The 12,191-nt window shown below is 42.4% G+C and overlaps 1 protein-coding gene across 3 annotated transcripts; it reads right to left on the minus strand.

Annotated features, from left to right (window-relative positions):
- Nucleotides 1-3,332: 3,332 nt before the first annotated feature.
- On the minus strand, nt 3,333-11,033 carry znf207b (zinc finger protein 207, b). Of its 3 annotated transcripts, none has more exons than XM_036525450.1 (12): nt 10,898-11,033; nt 10,048-10,174; nt 9,798-9,936; nt 9,399-9,584; nt 9,203-9,278; nt 9,026-9,096; nt 8,665-8,825; nt 8,236-8,328; nt 7,421-7,660; nt 7,047-7,203; nt 6,703-6,887; nt 3,333-4,703 (listed from the first exon to the last, which is right to left on the minus strand). In XM_036525450.1, exons 1-11 carry the CDS (start codon nt 10,936-10,938, stop codon nt 6,727-6,729), a joined length of 1,452 nt encoding a protein of 483 aa, XP_036381343.1. In that variant the 5' UTR covers nt 10,939-11,033; the 3' UTR covers nt 3,333-4,703; nt 6,703-6,726. The 3 variants fall into 3 exon arrangements, with proteins under 3 accessions (XP_036381343.1, XP_036381335.1, XP_036381352.1); XM_036525442.1 differs by lacking the exon at nt 3,333-4,703 and adding an exon at nt 4,716-6,505; XM_036525459.1 differs by lacking the exons at nt 3,333-4,703; nt 8,236-8,328 and having other exon boundaries at nt 4,716-6,887.
- Nucleotides 11,034-12,191: the final 1,158 nt, after the last annotated feature.

Consider the following 12,191-nt stretch of genomic DNA (forward strand, 5'->3'; position numbering starts at 1 on the left):
TGGACCAACTGAGGAAGTGCTTTCACGCAGACGAGTAAGATCACATTATATGCATTATCCAGAGCGACTTCCAGTACAACAGAACACAACAGAACTGCAAATGTAAAATTATTTTATAAATACTGACAAAGAAAATTGTACTGAATTATGTTCCACTAAAAGGAACTGGTTAGTTGTGGCTTTGTGGCTTCCACGATACTGGCGGTTTATAGGCTGCCCCCAAGCGGAGACACGCTTCAAGCTCTATCTCTAGTCTACCTTTCTGTCTGTGTATCTGCCCCTATTTTCTATTTAAAAATGCACTCTACACTTGTTTAGCACTTACCTCAGTATATTAATGACCTCTTGTAATACTTCTCGATAACTACTCTTAGCTTTGTGATGCACTTATTTGGAAGTCAATCTGGGTTTGAGATTGTCACATGATAATTTGTACAGGGGACTTTTTTTAAACTGCTTCACATCACTGAAAGATGGAGCGTGACCCAAGGTTTTATCTTTACATCTTTATGACTTCTCATTTGAAAGAAATTATGCTTGTGTAGGAAGCATATATTGGGTTATGATTTTTTCCTTGGTTAAATGTTGATGACGATGTTGTCTCCAAATAGTTAAAGTGTTCAATTGAGATTTCACATATCAAAACCTATGGGAAACAGAAAACATTCACATTTAAAAGGATATAAAACATGAAACCTATAAATTGAAATGATATAGGTTAAGTAGATTATTTAGGGGTACAACCATAGTATCCTAACAATGACTAAACCCTACACCAATGTTTCTCAAGCCTGCTCCTGGAGGCCCACTGTCCTGCATATTTTCTATCTATCCCTGCTCTACCTACCTCACTGAACTCATCAGTGGCACTTTCGATTAGCTGAGCACATCTGATTTAATCAAGCAGCAAAGATAGATAGAAGATATGCAGGACAGTGGGCCTCCAGGAGTAGGAGAGAAACACTGCCCTACACCATATTCACCAACTACACACCAACTACCTCACAGAGCAGGCAGTGGTTTACCTGGTACCAACTCTTAAATGTTGGGGGAACATTTAAATTGATTGTACATTTGTCAATAGGTCTAAGTATCTGGATACTTAAAAATTAGTTGCAATGTAGTTACCTGATCATACTGTGAAAAAACTGGATGCAGTTGTCTACCTAGATTTAGCAGCAAACAAAACTTGCTCCCCGCAGATTAATTTGGATTTCCTGTTAACCCAAGTTTCTGGAGGGAAACGCTTTCCAGGTACTAATAGATATGTTTAGGCTGAATGACAATTTATAAACAGGAGCTTCATAAAATAATCAGGTTTTAACATGGAAAAAAGAAACTGCACAACCTCAACTACAAAGAAATAATCTAGTCCCATTTAAATACTCATCTTGCCTCTTAACCATTCTTGAATACCTGTTTTGAGGAAGCATTTGTTTTACGATTCAGGGCACACCGCAATGACTGCAGATATACGTCACATTTTACTTTGAGCCCTGATAGAATGCTCTTACACATGTACAAATGTGTGCTCAGATGTAAGGTTCTGCATCTACTGTACGTCTCCAATATAAACCAGAGACTGGCAAATCCAGCAAATCTCAGTATGAAATTTCTATGTGCTACACCACACTGAATTTCCTTCCTTCATAGCAAAATTATGACACTTAAGTGAGCTCTGATGGAGTGTACATTCACGATGGGGTAACAGAACAGGACATCAGGATTGAAATAATCTTTATTAAATGATGGGTGAGTACATGTCACAAATAACCACTTCATCTTCAGAAGAAACAAAATGCACTAGGCTTTCAGAGATCATCACAGTTCCCAGCGTTCACCATTGAAGGGGTCCTGCAGCATGACAATGACGATTTGGATATACCAATTCTCAGACTAATTCTCTGATTAGTCTTGTGACTAATCAATGTTTAAATAGTCACATTTTGTCTCAAAACAATCAGGGTCTGTATATCATAAAATGTTTGAAAAGGTTAGGCTTCTGTGCCCTGCTAAAGACGATTTCAGAGAAGTGATGAATACCTTTCTTGTTCACTTCCAGAACACTTGAAAGTTTGGTATACTATGTGGAGGGTTTCTTCATGATCAGGAAAAATGATCAAACTGCCATAACATCTTTGAGATACCCGTTTCCTAGGACTACAACCCATTGCATAACCTACACTGCTCCTGCTCCGGGGTCCCTTTTCATGCCGCATGTGTAGCAAACAATCTGTTAGTGAAATTTCTACCTAGTTACACCTCTCCAAGTCCTATTCATACAGAAAATAGTTTCCAGTGAGACGGAGATTCATTAAACATAAATGTCATATTAACACCTGAAACACCCATAATGACTTCAAAACATAATCTGAAAGGCTTGAACAATTCTCTGCATTAAATAGTTAAGTGAACAGCACTACTTCAAGAGAGAGGCATGCAACAGATTTCTGGTAGACAGTCATGATGCATACTTTAGACTGATTACATGAGAGGGTGACAGGTGAACAGGTGGTGTGTTACAGAGTGCTGTATTACGTCAATGGGTTTTTCCATAAGACCTAAGCCTTATTCTATATCAATGGGCTCTCACACTCTTCAGTGAAAACGTATCGAAAAAGAGTATCTTGCAACCAAAACTTGCTATTCCATGGCCCATTTTAACAATTAATGACAGGCCCATTTGCTCAACAGGACAGTAATGTCAAAAAATATTCCGATATACAAATCCAAACAAAGGTGCATTAATACACCCAGTGATAGGGAGCTGAAGTAGCACCTTGTTCAGATGTGGTTTTATCTGGACCATGAATCAATCACATTGAAAGAATGGACCACAAGAGAATCTTTGTGAAAACAGCCTCATCACTGCTTTTAATGCAAAAAAAAAGTGTACTGGTTTTTAAAACAAAGACAACAACAGTGTCAAATACTACTGTTTTAAAAAGTTTTGATCCATATTAAAATGCATGATGTCAAAAACAAACTTGGCATGAACTACAGTGTGTTAGCACAGGGTTACTGCTGGGTATTAAGTACTGGTCACCATGAAAGGTACATAAAACTGCAATGGGGGATTCAAATGACACTTGTATAAAGAATGGTCGTTCAGGTGGGCCGTTACTTACCGAGTTAACATGAGACTGGGATGTTTTCACAGCACTGCTCCTCTGAGCTACACTCCTAAATCACAGGCACTGGAGTGTTAGGCAATGGAACACAACCCAGACCGTCTCAGCCTGATGCTACACCTCAGTTATTCAGCACGGGAGTGTCAACATCAAAAATACAACTTACATCAACTCTCCTGTTATTCAAAATATGCTTTATGCCTACAGCGCATGTACCCTAGGAAATGAGGCAATTCATACTCCTCATGTCTCGGCAGTTGAAAAGAAAAGAAATATCCCCAGAAGACTGCATAGTACTTTATTACCATTTAAAATCCATAATTTGAACATATTAAAGGTTCAGTGCAGGTGTAGATAACTACGGTGCTCACAGGACAAGCTCTGTAAGGAACACACACTAATCTAAGAAATAACAGGTACTTACATAGTAAACTAACCTGTTATGCCAGGTTTCTGGGATTTTTCCTTCAATACCCGTTAAAAGCCAAGTGAAAAGTGGTGAAATGTTGCTGCTACAGTTGACAGAAACAAATGGCAGTAAGTGGTGGGCACAGAACAGCTAGCCTTAAATAGCAAGCTAATGAGTTATGAACAGTTAGCCATTCTGAATTTACAAACGTTTCACTTTCACCGTGCATATCCATTGACCGTCTGAGTGTTTTCCCCCCACCCACCGTCACAGATTGTACTTGGAAGCATGCAACTTTAATGAGCCAGGTATCAAATTCAGAGCTGAACACATTCTGGTAACTTCGGTAAAACATAAACTGTACCAAATGCATTAGTATGATTTGAGACTAGTATTAAACACTAAATTGCATGCTCCAATAATTAGAATCATTGCCCACTGAAAGCCCCTTAGGGCAGGAACACACCACTTCCTTCGCAGGATTACAGGCAGAGGCCAGGCCCCTTAAGGGTTTGTAATGCTTCAGCGGTGAACTGGAAAACACAAGGTGTCTCCAAATATATGCTAACAGGTTACGATGCAGAGAAAGAGTATGCACATTTGAAAAGTGCAATAATTCAGGGCACACCTTGTACCAATTCATACCTTACACCCATTGACATGTACAGCTTTTCCAGTATTCCTAGTGCTCCAAGTGACAGTATTATGCTTTTAAGTTGGAAGCTACGATAGATTAAATGTTAACTTCCATGTACCACAGCTAAGAGTTCTTTCACTTTCAAACCACTTATACAAAAGCATTTTTTCCGGAATGCATTTTCCTAAAGTGTTTCCCCAAGTGTGAACAAAATGCCCTGCCTTTCAGAACAGATCACACTTGGTGACCTGCACAAACCTCCAGAGCATTAAAAAAATTTTTTCAACTTGTATTTTGGGCATGGCTCTTATCAACTGGAACAATGGAGAGCCCGGTTAGTTGAAGTTCCTAAACTCAAGAAAGCAAGGGCCTTCACCAAACTTGCTACAAGTTTGGGGACAGTTCAATCCAACAGCCACAAAGCTGTGAACGCCCTTGACATAAATAAAATGAAGGAAAGGTCGGACTTGCCTCAGACCGTACAGGGCAACACTGAGACTCTGCCTCAGGCAGTCCCATGGCATTGCTACAGGGAGAAGAGAAATCCTCATTTTAGCAGAACAGCCAAATTCTCCTTCACCAATACACATGCATTTAACGTCCCTATAGTGCTGCTCAAAGCTACTTGGCTGAACCACTCGTGGTAGCACCACACAACCAAAAATGCAATTTACAAATTCTCTCAAACTGGAGAAAAATTAAATGTGTCCAAAGATTTGGCTGATCATTTGGTTTGGGGTACTTCTGAGAAGCACATTTAGTGCCAGAGTTTAAACCTCAGTGGCCTATTTGTTTTCCTACTTACATAGGCTTTTTAAAAGCACGTAACTGCTAATCATTTTCTCCTGCCAACCAAAATCATATACAACTTGGCCCTTCAAATATTGAGCAGGTTTACAGCCATCCGATTTGGACTGAGGGGCCTTTTTGAATGTTCTTTGATAGGTGCCCCCTTGTAAATGCAAGCTATGTTTTAAACTAACTCTCTGAAGTATAGTGACAATGACAAGCAGCTCTAAAACAGCACTTTTGACATTAAATGAAACATTTAACAGGTATACAGGTATTTTACCACGTGCAAATCTAAACATTGTGGTCATTGGCAACATCCAAATTCAAAAATCAAACCCTGATAAATCATAAGGACAATTATAAATGAGAAATTGAACAAAAAAATGGACCAGGCTTCTTCTACACACCACTGGATTAACCATAGGTGGCTCAAAATTGATTTCGGGCCGCCAGAGTTGAAACGTATCGTAAAAGTTCTGGTACCAATTCCAAATCGCAGCACAGCCAGCTGCAATCAGGGTGACCATGTCTCAATGTGGATGACCAAGTATCCATTCAATTGTACTGGAACGTCAAACAGCGGTAGGTGATTTCATACACATTCCAGCGCATGTGCTTCTGAAACCACTTTCTGAAAGCAACGGTCCATTTACAGAACTCTGACCATAATATCTAATCCAAGTATACATTCAAGGCAGTCATAATGGTTACCCTTTTATGGAGGTTTCCCCAAAATCACTCTTAGTATGTGAAAGGAATGAAATCTGCAGTTACAATGGGGGAGATGAGAAAAGAAAACATATGTACACAGCTGGCAGGGTCATTGGAATTACATGTAAATACTACTGCTGCCAACACAGTTGATCTCACAATATGGCAGGGTAGCCATTACAGTGGACGGAAACAGCAGCCAGAGTAATGCAATATCTTGAGGCTGAGTGCTACCATTATGAGGAATTGTTCTGCGTAATACTCCTAACAAATACTAAAAAAAGATGAAAATGTGCTTTGTTTTGAAAGAGAATGCTTTCTTGCAGGAGGTGGCAGCAGCAGCCTACAACAGCCCGCACACTGCTCTTGCCCTCTGGGCCTACTCTTAGGTCTGTTACGAGAAACCTCCATACCGAGTAGAACAGGTCTTTACAGTCACAGTTCCATAAATCCAGCACATGTACAAACCTTAATGAAGAGATCCTTGCCCCGGTCATGAAAAAACAGCCTCAAGTTTTCATCAGGTTTTATTACAATCATTCTTTACAACAGTACAGAAATCATTGACTTAATTTACTTTTTGTGGCCTTAGATTAAACCTGCAACAAAGCTAGACACAAAAGGTTGGAATAGTTATCTGAAGCCCTCACCAAGCAAAGCTGGGGACACAAAGTCCAACAGCACCTAGAGTGCTGCGAAGGCCTCACTGTTCAGTAGAATAACGGTATTTACAGAAACTTGCCTTGATAAACGTGGTACGTTCATGTTACTCCAGCGCCTTCAAAACATTACGAACCATATTTACTAAACTTCACTTCTAAAAACCTAAATGGAACATGAGAAAAAAAAGCCACACAGTATCAATTGCAACAACAGTTGGTGTTCGTTTAAACAGAACGTTATGTAAATCGAGAATGTCCCGTGCGTCGCAATTTTTTTCTTCCTCACTTGACTTACTGTTATTGGCTTGGCTACTTTAAAAAAAAAAAAAAAAAAGATGAGAAAAGGTTTAATCTCCAAACCTATTGAGAGATGACGGTTGCGCTTCAGTATCGACCTCCCTGAGACATTACGGGAGGTCTCATTCCCATGGGCGGCCTGGGGGGTCCCCCCTGAAAAGGTGGGACCATCGGAGGCCCCTGTCCGTACGGAGGCATTCCTCCTGGCATATAGCCAGGCATTCCCTGAGGCGGAGCGCCATATTGCCCTGTAAGAGGGACAGGAGTAAGTCTCTGCTACAATTTTCCAATGAAAAAACCACATGTACGATTCAATTAATAGCAGACACAACAAGACTATACTAACAATAACACATTAAGTTTGTGAACTCCAGCTGGTAAAATTCCCCATTAAAAAATGTACCTACCATGCATGGGATGCCTCATCCCGGGCTGCTGAGGAGGCATACCCTGCTGAGGGGGCATCATGCCCCCCATTGGGCCCACCGGCGGGACGGCCATATGGGCCTGTCCCGGCCTGGGAATATTCCGCTGGTATCTGGGCAACTGTGCCCGTCTTTCCTCCTGTCAAGGGAGGGAAAGGAGAAAAACAAGAGAGGGTTCAGGTGCTGGCAAGAAGCTCTTCTTAAGTGTCAACAAGAGTAAATTAATATTCAAGATAGCAGAAACACACAAGTCTGCGCTAAGTGTCAGGTGCTGATCATTACGGACACCGCAACATTACTGTCAGGTCATACATTACTTACTGTCAAAGGGCAAAACGTAAAATTAGAGAACTTACCAGTGAGATATCCTCATCAGGGTGGATCAACTTACTGGTTGCACTCGTTGTAGTGAGGGTGGCAGGCTTACTTGTCACAGTAGCGGGGGGTTTGGATACAGTGCTACTGGAGGGGTTAGTGGTCGAGGCAGTAGACTGGGTGTAAGCTGGGAATGTTGCTTTAGGAGGGTCTGAAGATGTGGCAGGTGTGCTCAGAGGTTTGAAATCTGTGCCAACTGGACCGGACACTGCCTGCTGAGCCTGCACAGAAGAGATCCACAATGAGCCAACCAAGACCGGCTAATCACACATCACCAAAAAAAAAAAAAATACACTGCAAAAGGCACACTGGTCAAAATCCCCATGCTGTGCTTTACCACTTATCAGCAAACTGCAGGAGTTTTAAGACTAAAACTCCGCTTCAAAAAAAAGTAAGCCTAGCAAAGCCAAAGACTGGGCACCGTACAAATCTGCGCAATATAGGACCCACTGTTCGTTTCTGAAGAGAAAAAAATATGATCTTACAGTATGTGGGGCTTGGTTTAGTAAGTGAGACACAGATTTGTAACAAATCCTATTAATACCAACAGACACTGGCATGCAGCAAGTCACACAGAGGGCTTCCTAGTCACTACCAAGCACATCCTTTGTACTGAGTTAAGGCAAAGCAAGTTTCACTAAAAACTGCATTAAAGGGAAAACAAAAAAAAAAAAATCACTGATATTAATTGTGCACATTTCCAGAAAGCATTACATGATGAGCTCGAATCTACTGTCTGCATGCCATCTGTTTTTGTGAAGTTCTAATTTCACAAATTGTGCAAACTCCTGCGTACTTGTGCCGTGCTAGGAAACAGAGGCTTAGCAGATGCTGACAGAGTGTCTGCACTTGGTGAAGATGTACTTGTACTTGGAACACGAGTCCCCATCTGTAGCATAAAGAAAGAGCAGAGTGAAAACCCCTTAATGATGGGCAAGTGGCTTTTATGGGGCAGTATCGCACTGATGCTTTGCTTGAATCGTTTTAGTACTTTACTAGTCATGCAGTTATATGCGCTGAGGGGGAGAAAATTGCAATAATGAAACCATGGAATCCTTTTAAATCTACTAAATTGTCCGACAAAAACCTACGGTAAGGGAATTCTTTTTGTAAACCTGAGAAACCACTCTTTGCCAATGGTGAGAACTGTAACAGCTGGGTAAGGAGGACTGTCACACAAGACCCCCCCCAGAAGGATGGGAGCACAGAGACGCGTGTCACGCACCTGTCCTGCACTGGGGAACAGCGGCTTGGTGACGGCGGGCTGGGGCGCTGGTGCGGTCGCCGCGGGTACAGCCGGCCTGTTCAGCATGCCAGGCGCAGTAACGGGCGGGGCTTGAGCCATGTGAGACATGCCTGGACGATGTCCCACTGGAGGGGGCATACCTGGAAGGAATGTACCACATACATCAGAACAGTGACTACTCAGTCACTTCCACCACAGTCTCAATTCACCAAGTAAGGTTCCCCAAGAGCCAAACTACACAAATGACACATACTCAGAAAAATAACTCTGTACAACTACAGTGGCTCCTTCATACTACATTTTCAACAGCCATCTAATATTCCAAACAAGCTTTACTTACCTGGTGGCATGCCTGGCATCATCGGGGGCATTCCTGGTCCAGGGGGCATCATCCCACCCATTGGCATCATGCTACAAGAACACCACCATCAATTATTGCTTGGTTTGGGGCTGAGGCAGGTGGGGGACATACAGTAAAGCTTAGACATCATCTACAGTAAACGCCCTTTATACTAACCCTGGTGGCATGCCTGGCATCACCGGGGGCATCCCTGGCATCATGGGAGGAACGCCAGGCATCATGGGAGGCATCCCTGCCAGCAGAACAGAGAGGTTGTGTTAATTATGCATCGCGTTAATCATGTGTTGCGCTTATCTTCAATGCTTCTCTTGTTTACAGCATTTCCACACCGGTTTCTTATTGGCTGGCGCACCTGTGAAGCTCCCTGGAGGCATGCCGGGACCCCCGGGCACCGGGGGCATCCCAGGTTGGGTCATAGGGGGGATGAAGCTTGTCTGGGGCTGCATGGCCGGCTGCTGGAAAGAAGGGCCCGCCTCTTCGTCATCTTCATACTCGTCAGAGTCCTCCTGGTTGTTCTGTTTCTTCTTCTGACTCTCAGCTTTGCCAAAACAAAACAAAAAATACTGATCAATTCCCACAGATCTTGTATTAAGAAAGCCTCACAGGAGGGAATGGAGAACCAAAATGCAGCTGGTTGTTCTCCAATACTTTTTGCCAAGGTGTCCACACAAGAGGTCCATTCCATAATAAATTGTTCTAACCATTCCAGTTTCCATGGGCGACAGCCTCCCACATGTTACAAATGGCATACCTTGTGTTTTCTGTTCAAGCACTCTCCTCCTCTCTTCCATGTCCTTCTCTGGGATACCTTCCATGCCATAGATTTCCAATTCAATGTCTGTCCTCCCGGGTATGGCGTTGGGGACCCCATCTATGGTTTCTTTGTGCACCTGAAAATGGATATAGCCGCATGTCATCATTCCAATGAAACTACCTAAGACATGGCAAATGCAGAACGACAAGCATCACACATGCTACACAGAAAAATGGCTCCACATTACCTGCATACAGTGGATGGCTAAACCTGGACCTGTGTATAACTTCTTGTGGCATATGTGACATTTGAAATGCTTTGCCTTCTGGTGCTGGATGAGAATTTTTTCATCGTCGAAGTCTCTGTTGCAGTACCTGTGCGTTTTTAGTTAAGGTCATATGCAATGAAACCACACATTATCGACTACATCGCACGGCAGCCAGGTAGTTTCCGATTCCATTGTTCGAATGAAACCAACGTGAAACGGAGCGAAGAGTCGTATACAAAAGATTCAATGAGTAATAAACGTTTTTTAAACTAAGTATCTAAGTAAAAACTAACCACAACATAAGCCGATTAAGCAATCTGACGAGCCCAAAGATGCGTTCAAGAATGTTCGATGCATCACAATCATACCGGCTTCAAGTAGCTAGCCGGCTGGCCAGCTAACATAAAACATGCCCCAAAACATGGCCTTGGTCATTCGGAAACCGATCAAAGTAAACACTTCCCGTATTATGTAAGCATTTTTGTCGCTAGCTGCTTCCTGATTTCGTAAGAGTGCAAGCAAGGCCAACGTGGCTCGCTAACTAGCCAACTAGCTAACTTGTACATAATTAGCAACTTTCTGAGGCTAAATTTGTTTAGCTTTAGACATATTTTCGTGACCATTCGTTTTAAGTCCGTAAGCAGAACGTTTAGTTAACGTAAAAGTATTACCTTCTGCCCTCGTCTTTGTCTATTGAGCGGGCGATAATGGCGCCCTGCCTATCTAGCTAATCTAGCTAACTCATTCCGTTTCAAACACATTCTCAACCTTCGAATAACAGAGTTTCCGTTGTTTAGCGAAACGCATTGTGTATATATACAAAGGATACCAGCACCACGGCTTCATCTGCTTCTTCTTCTTTCGTCCCATGGTTTTAATCTACCGGTTTTTCGAGAAATGTATCCGACAACCAAAGAGGACAGCACACTCTGTTCCCTAGGCGAACAGAGAAAATGGCGTGCTCAAGGCGGAGAGCGGGTAGGTCACCCACAATGCAGTGAGGCCGCTAAGAGCATGCGCACAAGCGACCGAAGATTTCGGATGGGTTCAAGTCAAGACCATGCGGCTCCTTTTAAAGAGTTCCGGCTTCCTTCTGCCTATTAAATTTAAAACACAAATCAGATCGGATTGCCCACCTCAAACCTAACCCCACCTGTTTAGTTTAAAATGTTTGATTCTTATCCAGGACCAGTTAGTGTGGTGAAAGTGTACATAATACTGGCATTCTTGATGTCATTACATGTTTTTTGCGCTGCTTTAGTTGTTATTTGCAGCGATTTAAAACGGTAAAGACCGATTTTCTTATCATAATAATCATGATTATTATGAAACCACAGCAAACATATAACGATGATTCGTGGCATGAATTCTTTATTGTTTTAATGTCAGATTTCAAAAAGGTAACATTTCCTTTTACTTGTTTGTATGTGTGTATACACACGTACATCCATAAAATAAAGGAAACACTTGAGTAAATGAGGGACACAAAGTGTATTGAAAGCAGTGCTTCCACACAGATGTGGTTCCTGAGTTAATTAAGCAATTAACATTCCATCATCCTTAGGGTCATGTATAAAATTCTGAGCAGGGCCACTTGCTCATTTTTCTGGTTACCGTGGTTAGAAGAAGACATTTCAGTGACTTTGAAAGAGGGGTGATTGTAGGGGCATGTTTGGCAGGAGCTTCAGTGATGAAGACTGCTTCACTTGCTGATGTCTCACAGGGAACAGTAGCTAAGGTGATATTGGCGTGGAAGTCTTGAGGGAAATATATCAACTAGGGCCAACTGGTTGGAAGCGCATGTCTGGCCTAGGATCCCTGAGCAATGGCTCAAGCGGCAAGTCAAAACAGTCAAGCAACTCTGAATCACTTGACTAAGGCCCCGTTTACACTTGGTTTTAAAATGCCTCTTGGGCTATCGGATCACAAGTGGACAGCCGAGACACATCGCTGTTTACACCTGTGTCTAACATGCGTCTCCAAGGGGTCCAGCTGACCACTTGTGTTCAGATTTTGTTACCGCCTACGTCACCCCGCCTACGTCAGTCTCTGTCGCCAGCTAGCTAGCTAAGAAAACAAAAATGTTTCTAGAACTAATATACATGTACAGACTATTCCAACTG

The sequence above is a fragment of the Megalops cyprinoides genome, chromosome 1, assembly GCF_013368585.1.
Source record: "Megalops cyprinoides isolate fMegCyp1 chromosome 1, fMegCyp1.pri, whole genome shotgun sequence".
In the NCBI taxonomy this organism is placed as follows: Eukaryota; Metazoa; Chordata; class Actinopteri; order Elopiformes; family Megalopidae; genus Megalops; species Megalops cyprinoides.

Coding starts and splice junctions, on each gene's coding strand:
- znf207b (XM_036525450.1), bottom strand. CDS start 10,938: ATGGGACGAAAGAAGAAGAAGCAGATGAAGCCGTGGTGCTG. Junction 9,937..10,047: donor TAGCCATCCACTGTATGCAG/GTAATGTGGAGC, acceptor ATCCATTTTCAG/GTGCACAAAGAAACCATAGA. Junction 7,204..7,420: donor CTGATGAGGATATCTCACTG/GTAAGTTCTCTA, acceptor CTCCCTTGACAG/GAGGAAAGACGGGCACAGTT.